The following is a 22,552-nucleotide window of genomic DNA, read 5'->3' as shown; positions in this document are numbered from 1 at the left end:
TGATATGTATGGTTTAAAAACAAATGGATAAGGTCTGTTAGCCTCTGGTATGGTGTTGCTTTGGCAGAGGCTATCCACTTTTTATAAAATACTTTAAGAAGTCATAAAATTCACTAGTTTTGCCCTGTTCATTCAGCTTACAAATAGCTGAGAACAAAGGGGGTAATGGTTCATGGCTTGTCTCCCTGGGTATTCACTGTTGAGTCAGAAGGCAGGCCGATTTCCAATAGGTGTTTTTATTAACTTTCTCTATCTCTCTCTTACAAAGCTTTTCTAGGAGCAGTGTAAATAACCTTTTTTTTAAAAAAAAAACAAAAACATTTACTTGAGGGAATGCAATAACCACAGTACGTAGAATGCTGGATAATAAAATGAAACAAATGATTTATAACAGTAGCATTTTTAAAATATAACCTGCACGAAACATGAGTTTGTATTATGAAAAAGGAAGGAAAGGGGTTGAAATGTACCTGTGTATTACTATGATGGATAGAGGTAGGTGAATGTATTTGCATCAGTACAAAGTCCAATGATCAGTTCTTGAACATGGAAGTATCAATACTGTTAAGTGCTTTAAAAACCCACAGTGCTAAGTTAGATGCTGCTATTTAGCAACAGACAGTGTGAACAAGCAAGTGATGGAGTAGCCTTGCTTGGAGGATATTTCAATAATCAAGCTTCATGTTTTATATCTGATGCTGTACAATTTAAAAGTTATCCATATAATGCTAATAAAGAAATCAGTTAGTTTTCCCTGAGACCTGAGGATGGATTAAACTATGTATGATGCTCAGATTCTTCACTCAAAGCTCCCAGTGAGTAGGGAAACTTAGAGGTAAGCCTCTTTATACAGACTATCTCTTCTCAACAGTCAGATTTATCTTGATAAGGTAGAGGATGATAATTCTGGCACAGCCAAGGTGCTGCTATAGTAGTGCAAGCATTTTATCAGAGCAGAGACTGAATTTGAATTCCCCATGTGTTTAGAAGGGATCTCATCAAGAGAGTTTGTATTTATTTTGCACAGCATGATAGCCAAGATCTCTCCAGGTGGGATACCACATTTCAAACCTTTTATTAATGACACACAAGTGCTCATTGTTACATACTGACTAATGTCTAGATATGACTGGAACTGCTAGCTATATCCTTTAATCATCAGAGCAACAGCCTATGGTCCAATGGTATTAAATCCTGCTGAGGGACCAGTGTGTTTGCAGTGACTAGCTGATCCTAGTCTAAAAGCAGCAGGAGATCACCTTTAGTAATTTTTCCATATATTTCATGTTTCTGATGCTGTATGACTTATTCACACTCTTTGCAGGGTCAAAAACTATAGTTATATAGGACTTCTTCATATTTAAATGTATGGTTTGGGTATGTTTTCCAAAAGACCACTAGTCCATTACAAACAGCTGGTCAGATTCCTTTGGCTGAGTGTGGAGGGAGAATACTTCAGCTGTTAATCCCAGCAAACAGTGAAACTTCTGACATGTTGAGACAAAAAATGAATGTATGAGTGGTAAAGGACATTTGAAAGACTTTAAAAAACAAAAATAGGAAGCCTCTAGGCAACGTCAGATTCCTGTAAACCAGTGGTCACCAACCAGTAGATCAATCGACTGGTCAATTGGTGAGCCTCTGAGAGACGATCTCAGTCTCAGTCGCTGAGATCGTCAGAGGCTCCACAGTCAACCAGTCAATCGCGTAGAGTTGCTGCTGACCCTCCTGCAGCCAAACCAGGAGATTGGCCTCTAACAGTCCAGTGGCACAGCGGGGCTAAGGCAGGCTCCCTGCACCGCTCCCGGAAGTGGCCGACATGTCTGGCTGTGGCTCTGGGGAGGGGAAGGGGCAGAGGGTCTCTGCGTGCTGCCCTCGCCTTCAGGTACCACCTCCGCAGCTCCGATTGGCTGGGAACAAGGAACCGTGGCCAATGGGAGCTACGGGGACGGTGCCTGCAGACGGGCAGCACATGGAGTCACCTGCGCCTCCTTTCCCCATGAGCCGCTGCCAGACGTGCCGGCTGCTTCCGGGAGCAGCACGGGGTCTGGGCAGGCAGGGAGCCTGCCTTCATTCTGCTGCGCCACCTTCTGGGAGCCACCTAAGCTAAGCAATGCCCAGCCAGAGCCTGTATCCCGAACCCATCCTGCACCTCAACCCCCTGCCCCAGCCCTGAGCCCCCTCCTCACCCCCAGCCCAGAGCCTGCACTCCCTCCTGCACCCCAAGCCCCTGCCCCAGACCGGTGAAAGTAATTGAGAGTGGGGGAGAGCAAGTGACAGAGGGAAGGGGGATGCAGTGAGCGAGGCAGGGCCTCAGAGAAGGGGCAGGGCAAGGATGTTTGGGTTTGTGTGATTATGGTTATTGCTGTATTTTCTTTGAGGTGGAGCCTGGGTTGCACTTAAATTCAAAAAGTGATTTTATGCTTAAGGTTGGAGACCACTGCTGTAAACTGAGTTTAGTAGGCCCCTCATTTTACCATTTGGTGCCTGATTATCTACTGTGCTACACCAGTTTTATGCCGGTATGTCTCTGTTGGTACTAGTGTAGTTACACTGGTATAAAGTGGAGAATTGGGCCCGCTGTATTTTTAAAAACTCAAACCTTCATCATCCAGCCTATGAGTTAGCTCAGAAGTACCATGGACTCCCAGTATTCACCAGTTTGTCCATTCTGCTTCAGAGAGGCTTGTTTTCTCTAATCACGAAGATTCTAAACCACTCTCTTAACATGCTCTGGCCTATGTGATCGCAAATTCTTCAGTAGTAATCATGGAGTCTTGCACAATACCATCAAAACACTTCTACAATAAATCAATTTTTGCCGATATCTTAGACGTTATCTATGCTATAAGAAGTGTGCCAGTATACCTACACCAGCAAACCCTTCTAGGGGAGTAGCATCATATACACTAGTGAAAGAAATAAGCTGTACTGGCAAAACAGCTTCTTTGCTGGTATAACTGCTTCTACGCTAGGGCTTTTAGTGAAGCTACTTTGGTTAGGGATGGGATTTTTTTTTTTTAAACACACAAATGCTTTCGCCCCCAACAACTGACCCCCCCCCATGCCAACAAAACATGTATAGACCAGGCCTTAAACTCAGCAATAGCCTCCTTGATTCCCCAAGAAGAAGGAGCTGCACAGTTGAAGAGCAGAAGGTCCCTGTTCTAAGGTTACATGTGTCTTCAAGAAAGCATTTTTAAAAACAGGTTTATTCTAGGTGGACAAGATCAGTTTTTTAAAAACAGAAGTGATCCACCCATTTTTCACTGCTGTCATGGAGTACCCCATACACCCATCCAGCTTTGAATCTCAAGTGTGCCCTAAGTTCACTTATTTTCTGTGGCAATATAAATGTCTTAAAGGAAGTTTAAATATCCTGTATAAATTTTATTCATAACAGCTGCATCTAACAGCAGATTAGAGCCTAAAATATAATCATAAACCAGTTGTTATCCTGATTTCATATTGTTTTTAACAGCAGAACTGGTTGCTCTGCAAACCTTAAAAGTATTCTAATAAAGTTCTTCTGGTTGGTCAGCTGATTTTAATGATGAAATATTTTACTGTGTACATGGTGAACATTCTATCCAAATATTTAAATCGAAGTTCTCTTTTGCTATTAAAAACATTAATATAAAATCATGCTGGAAATTGGTTGTCATTCTTACTTTGGACTTTCTTACCACTAATATCACTTTTCAGTAAGATTATCAGCAACAGTGTGATGATAAATTACACTTGTAATTAAACTTTATTTTCACAGCTACATATGGTCACAAATACTTTGTTATATGAAAAAAATCACATGCTGAAAAAATGGATGCTTTTTTCTAACACTTCCACTGTTTTTTTTTTGAAAGTAGCAGAATAAACATAACTATATTTACATTTTTCACATTTTTGCTTATTCAAATCTCAGAAGTTCAGGCCTTTTGTCACCTTATTTCCCACTCTCACACCTCAGTAAGTGCACTGCAGATGCCATTGCCACCTATCAATAGAATAGACAGAGCTGAGATATTAGCAATAGACTGCAGGTTAGGGTAGTTTATGGGATGGAAAATCTTATATTACAAAGAATTGTGCTTCAGAGACCTGAACACAAATTATTAAATCCTGATTTAGTTCCATTTCTCTTCTGCTCATAGGAGGGTGGGGGAACGTTTGTTTACACTGCATATCAAACAATAATAACCCCCCCTAAAATGATTACAGAAAAAACAAGGTTTTCAAAGCAGACTTCAAAATACGGTTTTGTGTTCCCCACAGATTAGCAATAAAGTTTTAGTAGGATTTAGCAATGCTTACTTCCTCTCCTACATGTTTTAACCCTTCCAGAGTCTCTGCTATAGTTAGTCTTGTATCTCAGTCCTGTTTAACTTTGTCAGTCCTCTGCAAACAAATCTTTTGTCCTTTACTGACAGCAGGAAGGCTATAATAATTCAGATTGATAAAAGTTAGGGTCGTAGTAGAAAATTCAAGGCTTGCACTTGTTTGCTGCTTTGTTTCTGTCCTGTATTAAAACCCTGAAGAAAACCTTACTACAGCTTTGAGAAGTGCTGCATGACTGTTGGCATAAGTGCACAGCTCAGAATGACTTTTGGCTTCCTTAATTTACTGTTATCATATAATTTAAAATAGATCTTTATCCTAAAATACTGAATTTGATTCCAGTTTGTAATTGGAATAAAATCAACATGAACTCTAATTCCCTTCTGCATTTAATCCTGAAAAAACTCTTCCATGCCAAGCAGCCTTCATCCTTACTCTTTCCAGATCTGAACTTCCTCTTAACATGGATTTACACTAAGACTAAAGTATGAAATTGACTGGGCTTCATGTTGGGCCAGTCTGCTTTTCAAAGAAAAAAATTAACTTGGAAGATGTTTAATGTTTCAATAATATGAAGTCAGTTTGTATTTAAGTTCTTTCTAGCTGATGTTTTAGTACTTTTACTGGAGGTGGTCAAGATGCTTATAGTTGATCTAACTTATGAAAGAAGTATTGAGGCCATTGACCTAGATTTCATCTGGGTTTAAAAGACAGAATGTTATAGCTTAATATTAAGCAAAAAGGTTTAATACTTAATAGAAGGAAGGAACAGTCAGTTGCACACATACAAAAAGAAATGACTTCCTAGGAAGGAGTACTGCAGAAAGAGAGCTGGGGGCGGGTCAGAATGGATGACAAGCTAAATATGAGTCAATAGTGAACAATGTTGCAACAAGGGCAAACATCATTCTGAAATGTATTAGCAGGAGTATTGGAAGCCAGACAAAAGAAGTAATTCTTCTGCTCTACTCCATGCTGATCAGGCCTCAGCTGGAATATTATGTCCAGTTCTGGGCACCACATTTCAGGAAAGATGTGGAGAAATTCCAGAGAAGAGCAACAAAAATGATTAAAGGTCTAGAAAACATGACCTATGTGTGAAGATTTAAAAAATTGGGTTTGTTTACTTTAGAGAAGAGAAGACAGAGGACACAACAACAGTTTTCAAGTACATAAAAAGTTATTACAAGGAGGAAGGAGAAAAAATGTTCTCCTTAACTTAAGAGGGTAGGACAAGAAGCTGTGGCCTTAAATTGCAGAAAGGGCCATTTAGGTTGGACATTAGGAAAAACTTCCTAACTGTCAGGGTGGTTAAGCACTGGAATAAATTGCCCAGTGAGGTGGTGGAATCTCCATCATTGGAGATTTTTAAGAGCAGGCTAGACAAACACCTGTCAGGGATGGTCTAGATAATACTTAGTTCTGCCATGAATGCAGGGGACTGGACTAGATGACCTTTTGAGGTCCCTTCCAGTCCTACAATTCTATGATTCTGTTAATCTGATAGCTGGTTAAATTATTTTTGAAGCAGGCTGGAAAGTGATTGGTTGTTGAATAAGGTCCCACTATTTGTAGTATCACGTATAGGAACGTGGAAGTTGCTATATTAGATCAAGCCAGTAGTCCATCTAGTTCAGTATGCTTCCTCTGATAATGGCCAGTGCCAGATGCTCTGGAGGAAGGTGCCAGAAACACCATAGTGGATAATTATTATATGTAGGGGAATTTCTTCCTAATCCCCATCAGTTAGTAGTCGACTTATGCCCTGCAGTATGAGGGTGTATATCCCATCTAATGTAACTGTGTGTTATCATTGTCCATATACATGTGTAATTGTTTTTTGAATCCTACTTACAACTTGTTGTTAAACTTTCTCAGTGAATTCCTTGAGCAATTTGTGTGTTGTATAAAAAGGAATTTCCTCTTATCAGTTATATATTTGTTTCCATTCAGTTTCATTGAATGTCCCCTTCTTTTTTGCTATGAAAGGGTAAATTGGAGTTCCTAATTTAGCTGCTCCATACCATTCATGAGGTTGTATTGCTATCATATCCCCTTGTATTTGTCTCCTCTCTAAAATTAACAGTATCAGTCTTTTCAACCTTTTATATGAAAGACTTTCCAGGTCTCTAATCATCTGATGCCTGTCTCTGAAGTGCTTCTATTTCTCACATCTTTTTGGGATGGGGTGAAAAACTGAACATGGTACTGAACTGAGCATTTATAAATATAATGGCATTATATTTTCTTATCCCATTCTTAATACACCAACATTTTCATTTTTTGTTTTATGATTGCCTCTGCATTTTGAGCATTTTTCACTGTACTGTCTACAATGATATCCAGGTCCTTTTTTGTTAGTAGTTACAGGAAAGTTAGAACCCTGCAATATTTATGAGTTGCTCAAATCATTCCTTCCAATCTATGGTATCTTATTTTTATCAATACTGAATTTAATCTGTCATCATATTGCTTATTCCTTCCTCACAGTCCTCTCTAGAGTTGAATAATGTAAATAATTTTGTATCATCCGCAAAGTGTCAGCTATATGCCCCCTTTTTCAGTATAATAAATAAATATGTGAAACCCCAGTTCTAGAGAACCTTGGTGCATCACGTTAGTAGCCTTTTTCCATGTTTAAATGTATTAAATATTTCTGTTCTCTTAGCCAGCTTCTGATCCATGACAGTATGCCCATCAGCACTACTTAGTTTCCTCAGTAGACCCTTATGAGGGACATTGCCAAAGGCTTTTTGAAATTCTAAATAAACTGAGTCAGTTAGGTCTCCTTTATCTACTTTTTTTTGTTGACACACAGAGATTTCTAATAAATTAGGTAGACATGATTTCCCTCTATAGAAGCTGTGATAATTTGCCGTTATCCTGTGTCCATCTTGGTGTTTTATAATTCAGTTTTTAATTATTTCAGTCAGTTTACCTGATAGTGAAGTATAAGGCTCACTGGTCTGTAATTCCTAGATCAGCTGCACTGCCTTTTTTTTTTTTTTTTGAGGATAGGTATAACATTTGTTACCCTTCAGTCCTCTGATAGAGTAGTTGATTGTAATGAGAGGTTGCTTATGTTAACAACTTTGACACTTTGTTCTTAACTGCCCTCAGAACTATTGGATGAATGTCATCTGGTTCTGGTATTGCACTTTAATTTAGCAATTTTTCTCTAGCACCTTCTCCTGGCACCTCAGTTTCTGACAGTACCTTATTGTTTTCTTCTGAAAAGAATGGGCCTGAGGTGCATTTTCCCCAGTGTCTTCTATGATAGAGACTGTTGCAAAGAAATCATTGTTGCAGAGAAGCTATGTCTTTATTCTCCTTAATTGATCCCTTAACTGGTAACTCTCAGTGGACCCACTAATTCACAGTAGGTCTGGTTTCAAATATAATTATTTACTTAAATTCTCTCTTAGCCATGATAGTTTATATCTTACATTTTAAGCTGTTTGTGTTTATGGTCTTTTCTGTTGGCTTCACTAAAGTAGGATTTCCATTTTCTGAAGTATTGTATCTGTTTGGCTCAAATAGCCTTGGGAACCATGTGATTTAGCCATATTTTCCCTCCCATGGCTTCCTGTCAGTTTTTTCTTGCTTAGGGGTATGCAAACCTCTTTGGCTATTGTTATATTTTAGCTTTATTGCAAATACCACCACAAGGAATTCACCACTTCATTCTTAATTACAGCCGAAACTTGATGATGATCTTCATCCTTGAAAGTGCTGTGTAAACATTAACCTTTTCTCAATCTTTCTAAATCCAACTGTAAATCATTAGCAAAGTTAATCTTTATCTGGGAAAGTGTTAACAAGAAAAAAAAATGACATAGATTGTTAGTTCTTTCAACTTGTGTGGTTCTGCCCTGAGAGAATTCCGCCTGTATTATGTGATGCTATTGACCCTATATTGGTGCTTCACATACTCCAAATAAGCAATCTGTCTAAAATAAAATGAGAAATAAAATCTTGAGTTTTCTTATCTTGTGTCTATTGACAAATATTTTTGAGCTAGTTTGCTCAATTCAGAAAGAGTCCCACAACCCTAGTGAGGAAAGGTCAGCCTCTTGAAGTAGAAGGGGGGGGGGAGAGAGGGAGATAGCTCAGTGGTTTGAGCATTGGCCTGCTAAACCCAGGGTTGTGAGTTCAGTCCTTGAGGGGGCCACTTAGGGATCTGGGGCAAAAATCAGTACTTGGTCCTGCTAGTGAAGGCAGGGGGCTGGACTCAATGACCTTTCAAGGTCCCTTCCAGTTCTAGGAGACAGGTATATCTCCAATTATTATTTTATTTATTTTAAGGAAGCAAGAGCTTCACCTAAAAGGCCTACCCTCCTCCCTCTTCTTTAATAGAGGAGGAAGATCAAGTACAGTGGAACTTCAGAGTTACCAACACCTCAGGAATGGAGGTTGTTCATAACTCTGAAATGTTCTTAACTCAGAACAAAACATCATGGTTGCTCTTTCAAAAGTTTACGACTACATTGACTTAATACAGCTTGGAAACTTTACTATGCAGAAGAAAAATGCTGCTTTCCCTTTTTATTTTAATAGTTTACATTTAACTGTGCTGTACTTGCTTTTTTTTTTGTTTCTGCTGCTGTTTGATTGTGTTCTTCCGGTTCCAAATGAGGTGTGTGGTTGACTGGTCAGTTTGTAACTCTGGTATTTGTAACCCTGAGGTTCTGCTGTAGAATGGTAGCTGCCTTCCACACTTTACCCCCTCCATTTCCTGCTGTTTTTGCTGCAGTGAGAGATAAGTTGGTTATGAAAATCCACCTCTTTGCTTTTTTGTCATCGTAGAGGAAGGTGAAGGGTTTTAGTAGGGAAGCCATCTCCTTCACTGTTTTTTTCTTCCTCCTGCTTACTGGAAGTACATTGGGGCTGGCCATCAAGGGTGTAAAAAACAGCTGCCTAGAAAGAAGAACTTTAGCAGACTTCCTAAAGAAATTGTCAAGAAGCTAAATGCCCTCTCCTCTAAATGCCCTCTCCTCTCCACTTCCAGTTCTATCTTCTTCTGAACCCTCGATGAATAGACATAGTGAAGGGAAGGACAAGGCTGCAGAGGAATTAGCCCACAGGAGGTCACTCATTGGTCACGTTATTTCTTTCTGTACAAGGGAATCTGGCAAAATAACCACATACCTGTGTCACAGGAGAGGGTGCCCCAGAGCATGGTAGCCTGCATGGGGTATCGTGGTGGTTGTCTGAGGAGCCCCAGATGAGAGAATCTTTACCCTCTCATAGTAGAGAGCATTTTTATCCCATAGAAAGCATTTGGCTGAGGTGTACAAGGGGGGTAGTATTGTCTCCTGAGGGTTGCGTGGGACAGTGAAGCTAGCTAGCAGCAGTTTCTGTTCCCAATACATCCTCCTCAGTAGAGTCCAGTGGTAAATTTCTGCTCATGTATATTATTTTTCTTGCTTTCCTTCTTTGAACTCTCAAGGTTATTCAGCAATTTTCCTCACAATTTCATTAGGAAATTTGCCATAAACATCCTTTCTAGGCAGCTGTCTCTGGACCTTTGGAGAGCAGCACTAATGTGCTTCCAGTCTGTAGGGGGTGTTCAGCACAAAATTATGAACCTTCAGAGAGATAAAAAAGAAGGGATGTCAGACTTTCTAACACCCACAGTTCTCCTCTGTAATAGTGCAGATTTTTGGCATGCTTTCAGCATTTAGGGGTTTTCATCTCTTTTTGTAACTACTTTTTTACTGGTGCAAAGTCTGTTATCAGCAGTGGATGCACCAGGAACTGTTGGTGAGAGAAGATTATAGAATGTTTATTTTTATACCAAACAAATATTGCTTTGAAAGAGCAGATATAAAGGGATGGTTCTTTAAAATGTCCTTTTTTGGGGTGGATGAGTAGGGGGTTAATTTTTTTTAAGCAATCTTAAACTGTTCTGATATATTTTTTTTAATGAAGCATTGGTTTGTATTTTATTTAATAGCCAAGCTGAAAGATTCTGTGTGTCTAATACGTTATGTAAAATTGATGTAATACATTATGTAAAATATTAAATGTTTTACTAAAATTAATATTAAGAGGAGTTAAATGTATCAGAAGAGACAAGAAATGCTTTTCACAGTGCTTTCGTTCATAGCCCACTTAACAATATAGGCAACTGTTGTACCATATGTACATATAATATTTTTGTCAGACTAAATGCTTCTCTTGTTTGACTAAACTGTCTCCTTTCAGCCACCCACACAGAATATGCCTATGGGTCCAGGAGGGATGAGTCAGAGTGGCCCTCCCCCACCTCCACGTTCTCACAACATGTCTTCAGATGGTATGGTAGGTGGGGGCCCTCCTGCACCACACATGCAGAGCCAGATGAACGGCCAGATGCCTGGTAAGTTTTTCTCCTCTAAGACATTAACACCAGTGTTGCTTAGCAACTGAAACGACATGGGGGCTCAAGGGATACTAGATTGTTGATGACAAAACTGCTTTGAATGCCCCCGAGTACAAGCTCTCTTAGAGTTTGTTAGCTACAGAGCTACGTGACCTGTATTCAGTGTTTATCAGGCTGCCCTTGGGCTTTGATGTAGCTGACATACAGCATTCCTCTGATGAACAAAACTGGCTAAATTTAGTCTGTCTGAAAACATGCAGTACAGTTGGCTTTAGAAGACTTATTGGGGAAAGGTATTGGCCTGTGGCTGAAGAAATACAAATCCTTCCATAAAGGAAAGACTCTAAAATCATCATAGCTAAATAACAAGAGAGTAATAAAGTAAATATAACTTAGAATGCTTCAAACTCTAGGGTAAGCTTTAAAAATAGAACACTTTATAAAAAATAATCTAATTTCCACTAATTTTCTGTATTCCATTTATTATTGAAGACATTGAATGTTAAGGAATTTGTGAAGAAATTGCTTGAAGATTATTGTTTCAGGTGTAACTTGAAAGTCATTTAATTGCGAAAAAAAACAAAGCAATGAAATAAGATGATGGCTACAGAGATAAGTGCTCCTGTTAGCAGTAAGAGCAGAATGGAGAGAGTTGTGGAAAAGCTTATTTCTTTATTGGGAATCAGCTTCCCAGAATTTAGTATCAAAGTCTTAGTGCCTATTTCTCATAGTTTAGCTTTTAACTTAAAAAGCTACATTCCCAGGATTTCTTTTGTTCAGTTCTCCACACAGTGGGTGCAAGTGAGCTCTTCAGACCAGAGCTCTAAAATGATGATTCTTCCAGAGAAAGGAAGCTGCCATCAAAGGTTCTCTGTAGACTCACCCCTTTCAAACAAGCACATGGATAAACTCTACAGATATATAAATAAATCGGACAGAATTTAAAACATGAGGGTATAAATCTTGCGATTGCTCCAGCTCTTATCAGAGTAACAAGTCCCTAGCTTCCCCTCAACTCTAGGTTTCAAATGATCTGATAGTGATCAGATTTCTTTTTGAGAAAAGTGGCTGCTAGCCTCTAGAGAAGGACAAGCAGTCCTTTAGTGACATGTGTCATTATGGGTGGAGCAGAATTTAGTTAAATCATCTATTTGTAGCACAGGCCACATTTGGCAGAAGAGACCTCTTTTGCTTCGTCATATATGATGATGATGTTCACTTCCTAAATGGAATCATGGGATTCTCAGTGGGGAGTTTCCTGCCCCTCCTAGCGTCCATCTGCTCACATTGAAAATGGCATTGTCCTTCACAATTCAGTCTCTTGAGCCTCTACTAAAGTCATAATGTTGTGTTTATGAGAGTAATGTGTTTCCTTGGAAAAGATCATTGTCACAATGTTAGCATTGACACTTCACTGCAGAACGAAGGGGGAGAAAGTTACTGTACATAAAAAGGTACATCTTTTGCCAGTTAGGTAGACTACAAAAAAGAGCTCTTATGAAAATATGTGAAAGGTAAATAAATTTTGTTTGGGTATTCTCCCAATAGAGAGAATATTTAAATATGATTACTAACCAAGCTTTAATTTACCCTCTACCGCAACATATTCTTTTTTTAAAATATACATCTGCTCCTTCTCTCTGTTAAAGATTCTCTGAGAATGTGAAGATAAACAGTTTACAATGGGTCATTTTCTGATATTGGGGGTGACACTGAATCCATTGAATATTTTTTCCTGAACCTTGGAGAAAGAGGGGAAAAAATCATATTAAATGTACAACTTTGAAATATAGCAATTTTTTTTTTAAATTCTAAAAGGTTCCCTATATTCAGACCTTTAGTAATTGAGATATATGCTTTCAGTCAGTTATTTTATTTTGTGTACATGTTTATATATTTAGATATCTCAGAATAAGTACCTGTAATGAGGTCACACACACCTCTCGTGAGCATCCCTGTCTCAGTACTTATGCCTGCACTCTGTTTGTGGTGAGTCTTCAGTGATTCAGCCCTCTGGCCGAGTCGCACAGTCTCTATGTGAGATTATAAAAAACAAAACAAAAAGAACATAACACCCAAACCCCTTCTGGGATAGAAGTCCAACAGGGGCCTATCTCAGCTCCCTCTGTAAGATCTGTCAATCTGCAGCCCTATCTTGGGTCTCACTCAATCAGCTCAGTAGGGCCTATTGCATTACCCTGGTTTGAACTGTCTCTCAGCCCCTCTGGGATCTCTCAAATTGTCCCTGCTCTTCAAGCAGTTTTGGCCCTGGTGTGGGACCACGTCACCTCTCTAGGTCTTTCTGGCCCCAGTGGGCTCTCTTGCTGGGCCACTAAAAGAGTTCAGTTCCCCTTCTGGGGCACATCGAAGGGCAGGCCACTTCCCCAGTGGCTGGTGGGGGAACCCGGGCCCACCCTCTAATCCAAGTCCCAGCCCAGGGACCCTATATATAGCAGCCATACACCACATCCCTTTAGTTAAACTGTGTCACTGTTGTGATTCCCTGGGCCACTTTCCCGTGGCCCCAGCTCGTTCTTCACCCTTACCTTGGGGCCTTGTCCTGGTTGAATCCCAGCAGCCAACCTGGCAGTTCTTCGTGTTCCCCCCAGCCTCTGCCAGCACTGCTCTGTCCGAGGTCCTGTAGCTCCCTCAGCCAACCTGTGTTCAAACCTAGGGTTGTGGTGTCCACACTGAAGTGTGCAGATCAGAGTCAAAGTCACCGTATCACAGAGTTCCTAGCGCCCACCCCCAAAATGTGGACATTCTAGCCCTAGGACTGTGGTGCACTGTGGGAAAACTTTACCTGCCCTGCACGATACCAGGAAGCAGCCTGCTGTGCAAAAGGCTTGATCAGTTCAGTCTCCGTTGTGAATCCAGGAGGCTCTCTGATGGAGTGCTTGCAGGTTGATGATCAGAAGAGAATGGGTTAATACTGACCTGAGTGGCTTCCATTTTCAATAGAGTGAACTGCAGATTGGTGGGCTAGAGAGGACTAAGAAAGTTGTCCCATGAAATTGTGGGATACTTCCAACTGACTTCTGGGACCCTAGTCAAGTGGGGCTGCATCCACACTGCAAAGCATTAGGGCTTGGACTCTGCGTCCTGACTTAAATCAAGCTTGGACCTTCCAGCCCTGCAGGATCTGAGCCCTGGGTTAGTAGAATTGCAGTGTAGATGCAAGGGGGGCTAGGCTTGAGCCAGGGCTCAAATGCAGGTTTACGTTACAGTGTAGACTTACCCCCAGACAGACACGGCATGCACACTCCTCCAGTTCCAGCAAGGAACTGAACTCTGCACTGCACTGCAGCTCCTTTTATATAAGTTTGCTAGGTCATGATTGGCTGCTCTCTGCAGTCCCTCTCTGATTGGTTGCATACTATGCTGCTGCTGCTGCTCCTGGCTGCTTGGAGGGCTCTCTCCGCTGCCCTTTTCCTGGGATGGGATGTGGCAGGGTCATGAGGCCTCCATCAGGGGGCCTCACAGCTTAATCCACCCCGTCACAGATCCCAATAAACACTTTGTAATAGGAACCAAAAACCAAAATTTTAAAAATCTAAGAAGACATAATTAGTCCAAATACAGTACACATTTAATAACATGGAAAACCAAGGGAGCTGTAGGGAAAATTATCACGAATAGACCTACCTGAAGTAAATAGAATTCGTGCCCTTAAAACACCAACTTATGGATTCAGGAAGGCCTACTATTGGAAAGGTCTTCCACAGCCAGGGTCCTGTGATGGAAAAAGACCTGCCTAACAGTGGTCAGTGCTGAGCAAACCAAAGGACTTACTTTAGACCAATTCCCTGATGATCATAACTGCTGGGCAAGGAAATCAGGCAAAAGATGATTGCTCAGAAACTTGTGGCCTAGATAACAAAAGGCTTTATGTACTACAGAGGCCCTTAATTGTATTATTTGGCTTACTGGCCCTGTTGTCCTGTGATCACAGAAGGCGGTCATAACCAACTTTCTCTGGTTGCAGTCTGATGGAAGACCAGTTTGAAGAAAGAACAGGAGTACTTGTGGCACCTTAGAGACTAACAAATTTATTTGAGCATAAGCTTTCGTGGGCTACAGCCCACTTCATTGGATGCATATAATGGAACATATAGTAAGGAGATATATATACATACAGAACATGAAAAGGTGGAAGTAGCCATACCAACTCGTAAGAGGCTAATTAATTAAGATGAGCAATTATCAGCAGGAGAAAAAAAACTTTTGTAGTGATAATCAAGATGGCTCATTTCAGACAATTGACAAGAGGTGTGAGGATACTTAATATGGGAAAATAGATTCAATCTGTGTAATGACTCAGCCATTCCCAGTCTCTGTTCAAGCCTAAATTAATGGTATCTAGTTTGCATATTAATTCAAGTCCAGCAGTTTCTCGTTGGAGTCTGTTTTTGAAGCTTTTCTGTTGCAAAATTGCCATCTTTAAGTCTGTTACTGAGTGACCAGAGAAGTTGAAGTGTTCTCCTACAGACAACACATTTCTCTATCCTATTGCTATCCTTCCCTTCAATAAGGTACAGACACTCCCCGAGTTACGTAAACCCGATGTACGCAAATCCGAGTTTACGGAAAAAGTTCCGTAAGCTAGAAATAGGAGGTTTTTTTGTTTTGTTTTTGCATAATGGTCGGAGATACGTTTCTGACTTAGGCAAAATTCAAGTTACCAGGACGTTCCAGAACGGAACACTTGCGCAAGTCAGGGAGCGTCTGTACTTGAGAAAGTAGCCTTTTGTCATCCCTATAATAATTTCTTGTATGATATCTTTGAGTTTTCTTTCAAATGTTAGTTTTACTCTACCACATTGAAACCTATCTCAACCTGTAGTTATTGATGATGTCCTTTTTTCCCCTTGATGCCAGTACAGTCTTAAGCAGTGCTTGATTTTCTTGGAGACGTGATTATGCAGGCCTCTCTGGTTCTGTGTTGTCATGGTCAGACTCCTGCTTACCAAATTATTCTTTCTGGCTCTTACTCTGTGCCATGAACCCCTCTTCTATGGAGTCCTGCAAGAGCTTGATTCTGAGTCTCCCATCTTTCCGCTTATCTTCTCTATCTTTAGCCTTACCATCACTACAAAGGTAGCTATTTACTGCACACATCTGACACCTTTAACACTTCATCCTTTCCATTATCTCTGTCTGCCAGATCAAGTAAACTTATGGCTTTGCTTCTTTTGGGTAAGAGGTGCTTCCTTAAACACAACTCCATAAGAACATAACAATGGCCATACAGGTTCAGACCAATGGATTAGTGTCCTGTCTTCTTACAGTGGCTGGTGCCAGATGCTTCAAAGGGAATGAACTGAACAGGGCAACTTATTGAGTGATCCATCTGTTGTCATCTGGCTGTTAGAAGTTAGGGACACTCAGCATGGGGTTGAGTCACTGAACATTTTGGCTAATGTCCATTGATGGACCTGTCCTTCATGAATTTATCTAATTCTTTTTGGAGCCCACAAATACTTTTGGCCATCAGAACATCCTCTGGCAATGAGTTCCACATGTGTTGTGTGAAAAAGTATTTCCTTATTTTTGTTTTAAATCTGCTGCCTATTGATTTCATTGGGTGAACCTCATTCTTGTGTTATTTGAAGGGGGGTAAATAACACTTCCTTATCCATTTTCTCCATGCCATTCATGATTTTATAGACCTCAATAATTTCCTCCCTTAGTTGTCTCTTTTCTAAGCTCAACCATCCCATTCTTTTAAATTTATCCTCATATGCAAGCTGTTCCATACCCCTCGTCATGTTTGCTGTCCTTTTCTATGCTTTTTCCAATTCTAATATATATCTTTTTGAGATGGGGTGACCAGAAGTGCATGCAGTATTCAAGGTGTGAGTGTACCATGGCTTTATAAAATGCCAGTTTGATACTTTCTGTCTTTTTATCTCTCTCTTACCTAATGATTCCCATAACTGTTAGCTTTTTTTTGCTGCTGCATTTGAGCAGATGTTTTCTCAGATTTATCCATGACTCCAGCAAGATCGTTTTCTTGATTACTACAAGTAATATTAGAACTCATTATTAAGTATGTATAGTTGGGTTTATGTTTTCCAATGTGCATTCCTTTGCATTTATCAACATTGAATTTCATCTGCCATTTTGTTGCCCAGTCACCCAGTTTTGTGAGGTCTCTTTGTAAATCTTTGCAGTTTGCTTTGGACTTAACTATCCTGAGTAATTTTGTATTGTCTGCAAAATTTTGCTACCTCTCAATTTACCCCTTTTTCTAGATCATGTATGAATATGTTGAACAGCACTGGTCCCAGTACAGCTCCTTGGAGGACCCTGCTATTTACCTCTCTACATTGTGAAGACTGATCATTTATTCGTACTCTTTGTTTCCTGTCTTTTAACTAGTTACTGATCCATGAGAGGACCTTCCTTCTTATCCAATGACTGCTTACTTTGATTAAGAGCCTTTGGTGAGGGACCTTGTCAAAGGCTTTCTGAAAATCTAAGTACACTATATCCACTGGATCACCCTTGTCTACATGTTTGTTGACCTCCTCAAAGAATTCTGATAGACTGGTGAGGCATGGTTTCCCTTTACAAAACCTGTGTTGACTCTTCCCCATCATATCGTGTTAATCCATGTGTCTGATAATTCTGTTCTTTATCATAGTTTCAACCGATTTGCCTGGTACTGAAGTTAGGCTTAATGGCCTGTAATTGCCAGGATCACCTCTGCAGCCTTTAAAAAAAAATTGGCATTACATTAGCTATCTACCAGTCCTCTGGTACGGAGGCTGATTTAAGCGATAGGTTACATACCACGGTTAGTAGTTGTGCAGTTTCATATTTGAATTCCTTCAAAAATCATGGGTGAATGCCACCTAGTCCTGGTGATTTATTAATTTGTTCCAAAACCACCTCTATTGACTCCTCATTCTGGGACAGTTCCTCAGGTTTATCACCTAAAAAGAATGACTCAGGTGTGGGAATCTACCTCACATCCTCTACAGTGAAGACTGATTCATTTAGCTTCTCCACAACAGTCTTGTCTTCCTTGAGTACTCCTTTAGCACTTTGATTGTCCAGTGGCCCCATTGGTTGTTTAGCAGGCTTCCTGCTTCTGGTGTACTTAAAATTTTGCTGTTAGATTCTGTGTCTTTTGCTGGTTGCTCTTCAAATTATTCTTTGGCCTGCCTAACTATACTTTTGCACTTGACTTGCTAAAGTTTATGTTCCTTTCTATTTTCCTCATTAGTATTTGACTTCCTATTTATAAAGCTGCCCTTTTGTCACTAACCACCTCTTTTTATTCTGCTGTTTAGCCAAGGTGGCATTTTTTTTGGCCCTCTTACTGTTTTTTTTATTTGGGGCATACATATTGTTTGAACCTCTGTTATGGTGTTTTAGGTAGTTTCCATGCAGCTTGCAAGCATTTCACTCTTGTGCTGACTGTTCTTTTAATTTCCATTTAACTAGCCTCCCCATTTTTATATAGATCACATTTTTTAAATTAAATGTTATTGTGGTGGGTTTCTTTGGTATCCCTTGCCCCAAGGATGTTAAATTTAATTATATTACGTTCACTGTTACTAAGCGGTTGAGCTCTATTCACCTCTTGGACCAGATCCTGTGTGCCACCTAGGATTAAATCAAGACTTGCCTTTCCCCTTGTGGGTCCCAGGGCAAGCTTCTTCAAGAAGCAGTCATTAGTGGTGTCTAGAAATTTTATCTCTGCATCCAGTCCTGAGGTGACAATATAGGGATAGTTGAAATCCCCCATTATTATTGGGTTTTTTTGTTTTTGTAGCCTCTCTACACTCTCTGAGTATTTCACAAGCACTGTCACCATCCTGGTCAGGTGATCAGTACACCTCTACCCCGATATAGCGCGACCTGATACAACACAAATTCAGATATAACACGGTAAAGCAGCGCTCCTGGGGGGCAGGGCTGCGCACTCTGGTGGATCAAAGCAAGTTTGATAGAATGCGGTTTCACCTATAATGCGGTAAGATTTTTTGGCTTCCGAGGACAGTGTTATATCGGGGTAGAGGTGTAGTATATTCCTACTGCTATACTCTTATTATTCAAGCATAGAATTTCAATCCAAAGAGATTCTGTGGTACTGTTTGGTTTATTTAAGATATTTACAATATTGATTGTATGCTTTCTTTCACATATTGTGCCACTCCTTCACCAGCACGACTTACTCTGCCATTCCTATATATTTTGTACCCTGGTGTTGATTATCATTGTTCGACCATGTTGCTGTAATGCCTATTATATTAGTATCCTCATTTAATACCAGACTCTCAAGGTCACCCATCTTAATAATTAGGCTTCTAGCATTTGTATACAAGCACTTATAAAATTTGTCAATATTTAGTTGTCTTCTTTCATGTTATGTAATTGAATAGGACTCTCTTTTGTTTGACTGTTTGTCTTCAGTTCTGACCTGTACTTTATCACCTTCTATCCTCACCTCTTTACTAGGATACAGAGTATCCCCTTTAATAAATCCTCCTCCTTGGGGTGTGTCTGTCTGAACTATGTGCTCTTCTGTGGCTGTCAGATTTCCCCTAGCCTTTAGTTTAAAAACTCCTCCACGATCTTTTCAATTTACCAGCTAGCAATCTGGTTCTGTTTTGTTTTAAGTGGAGCCCATCCTTCCTGAATACCATTCTTTGTTCCCAAAAGGTGCCCCAGTTCCTTTGTCCCTCCTCCCAACACTATGTCTCATCCACACATTGAGACCCTGCAGTTCTGCCTGTCTAACTGGCCCTGTGCATGGAACTGGTGCATTTCAAAGAATGCTACCATGGAAATCCTGGACTTTAATGTCTTCCTTAGCAGTCTAAATTTGGTCTCAAGGACCGCTCTCCTACTTTTCCCTGTGTCATTGGTACCTGCATGTACCACAACCACCTGCTCTTCCCCAGCACTGCACACAAATCTGTCAAGAGGTCTGCAGCCTTCGCACCTGTCAGGCAATTCACCGTGTGGTTCACCCAGTGATCACAAACCCAGCTATCGATATTTCTAATAATTTAATCCCCCATTACTATTACCTGTCTCTTCCAAAAAACAGGGGTTCCTTCCTCTGGAGGGGTAGCCTCTGTGCAATAGGATATCATGACTCCATCTGGAAGGACGGTCCCAACTATAGTTTTGTTTCCCTCTGCTCCAGCTTGATGTTCTCCTTTGGTGAGAATTTCATCCTTCTCAACAGCACACAGGCTATCAGAGTGAGGGTGGGACCACTCTACTGTGTCCCAGAAAGTCTCATCTGTGTACCTCTCTGTCTCCCTTAGCGCCTCCAATTCAGCCACTGTGAGCTCATGAGTTACTTGCACTGCATGCACACATATGTCCCCTGCCCACAAGGCAGGTAATTATACATGCTGCATTCAGGGCAATAAACTGGATAGCCTCTGCTTTGCTGCTGGACATCTGCCTGCATTATTTTTACTCTTGCAGAGGGTTTTTGTTTTGTTTTTTTGAGGGGGACATTTATTGGCTTAAGTTTAGAGAATGGTCATTAGTTGTATCTGGCTCTCATGCTCCCACTCTAATCTCCCTCGCAAAACTCACCTGTTTGCTAGCTCCTCTGGTCACATAGGAGCTGGCTTTTTAAACTCCTGTTCTCCCTGAGGTATCCCTGGCCCCCTTGTCAGGGGATCCTTAAGGGATTAGGGATCAAAGGAGAGCAGGCTAGAGCTTTGTTAGGAAGCTTTCAGGCCACATGGCACACAGCTCACAGCTCCCCCAAACAGAACACACTACAAACTTCAAGCAAGCAGGAACATGGCATTTAAGCAAGCACACAAAAACCACCAACCAGCCAGACAACAAGCTCACCTCAAGGGTGAGTTTCTATATTTCCTTCCCGTTTGCCTTTTTTGTTTGTGTATGATCCTTGACCTTCATTTTTTTCTTATACATCTTGTTGTTTGCAAATCTGCCAATAACTGCCTCTGTAACACTGTGTATAACAGTGGTTCTCAAACTTTCTATTTTGTGGACCACTTGAAAATTGCTGAGGGTCTCGGTGGACCACTTAATGATCTTTCCAAATGTTGTTTGTACCATTAGCTAACTATTGTAAAGCGCTTTCGATAAAAGCACTATATATAAAAAAACTTAATAATAATTAACTTTTTTTGTTCTACAAATAAAAGCACACAAATCATATTTTAATATCAGTCATCTTACCTTTCTAATGCGATGGATGTGCCCTCTCTCCCCCACGGTGGCAGCCCCCAAGCTGGGGCTGGGAAGGAGAGGGGTGTTTTCCCCGCCACAGCAGCCACAGAGCTGAGGCTGGGAAGGAAGGCTCTCTCTCCCAGGAAGCCACAGTCCTCGAACTGGGGAAAGTCGCCTCTTTCTCTGACCGCCACAGCCTTGCACATCCCAAATTCCCCACACCCCGTCTTCTCACCCCACTGCCCCTCCCACCTACCCCCTATTCTTCCCAAGGCCACCACCTCACCTTACGTCTGCGTCTTCTCCAGGGTCCAGGCACCTAATTACTGGAGCCACACCTGCACGGCTTCACTAATTGGGTGGGTGGCCCTTCATTCTCTCATGTGCAGCCACCCAAGCGCGCACCTTAGAGGGAACTATCCGCGGACCACCTGAATGGAGCTCGGAGACTACTGGTGGTCTGTGGACCACAGTTTGAGAACCTCTGGTGTATAACACTGCCTCATCTAAAAATCCTTATCTATGCCTTAGTTTCTTCTGACTTTGAATATTGCAGCTATGTTTCCTTGGCCAAGACCTGGCTCTCCAGACATATAGAATGCTGATGTCAACCATACAGAAAAATACAACCAAATTGCTATGTCTTCATACTGCTCCACTTGTTCTGTGTTTCTTTTAGGATCCATTTCAAAATTGCCTTCTGTTTTGTATCCTTTATGCAGCCTATTTCACAATGAAAGCTTTGAGCCTACTTAGCCATGATGTAGCCTATTTATAGACCTATCACTTCTACACTCCCCACTCAGCTTGTGTAGCGTTGGCCTCCCCTCTCTGCCCCATCACATAATCTTGCTACTGGTAGTATGATAGACTTCCTTCCTGTGACGGGTTCCCTGGGGTACAGCCTGCAACTGTGGAACTGCTGTGCCTCCTTAACTCTCCAGCCTGGGCTGTCTCTCACAATGCTTTGCTAGTGACAAGCAGCAAACCCCTCCAGGCACCGTTATCACTCAGCCACCAGCATGCAGAGGCACACCAAGCCAATTTGAGTGCTCTCCAAACCACTCATGAGCTATATGCAGAAAAACACAGCTAGTCTCCTAAGCCCCCAGCCTTGCACCCCAGAAATATACTGTCTTGCACTGCTCAAGACCTTCACTGAACAGTGTAAACTTATTAATTAATTTGCCACTTCATCAAAGGAAAATGGACATGCCACCAGCCTTTGTAACCTGAGCAGATTCCCCAAGCACTTTAGACAAACTCCCTGGTAAAGATAAAATATTAAAATAATTTTTTTAACTACAGAAAGATAGATTTTAAGTGTTTATAAGTGGTAAGCATAAAGGTAAGAGATAGTTACCTTAAGAAAATAAAAAGTAAACACGCAGTCTAAATCCTGAACTTTTAGACTAAACCAGAGGTGAATCAAACAGCTTTTCTCACCCCACTGGATGTTGCAGGTAGGTTATAGTTCTTAATACACAGACTGACTTTCCTTCTCAGCCTGGGACCAGTCTCCTCAGTTCAAGTCTTTGTCTTCCCAGCATTCTTGTTGCCTTCGGCGTAAGTGGGGGAGGAAAGAGGTAATTGCTTGATGCCACTGCCCCTTATTTTATACCCTCAGTCCATGTGCCTGGAAAATACTGGCCCAAATATGTCCTGGTGGGCCTT

At 41.0% G+C, this 22,552-nt stretch overlaps 1 protein-coding gene across 5 annotated transcripts in view; it reads left to right on the top strand.

Moving 5' to 3' along the window:
• SS18 (SS18 subunit of BAF chromatin remodeling complex) overlaps positions 1–22,552 on the top strand; it is a 65,203-nt gene that overhangs the window by 13,260 nt on the left and 29,391 nt on the right. For all 5 annotated transcript variants that reach the window (XM_039526481.1, XM_039526480.1, XM_039526479.1 and 2 more), the window contains exon 4: positions 10,543–10,696. In XM_039526481.1, the coding sequence (XP_039382415.1) occupies positions 10,543–10,696 (154 nt within the window). The remainder of the gene's footprint in view (positions 1–10,542; positions 10,697–22,552) is intronic.

This window comes from Mauremys reevesii, linkage group 2 (genome assembly GCF_016161935.1).
Source record: "Mauremys reevesii isolate NIE-2019 linkage group 2, ASM1616193v1, whole genome shotgun sequence".
Classification (NCBI taxonomy): domain Eukaryota; kingdom Metazoa; phylum Chordata; order Testudines; family Geoemydidae; genus Mauremys; species Mauremys reevesii.
Note: the sequence above shows the minus strand (reverse complement) of the source record. Positions and strands in the feature narration are given on the sequence as shown.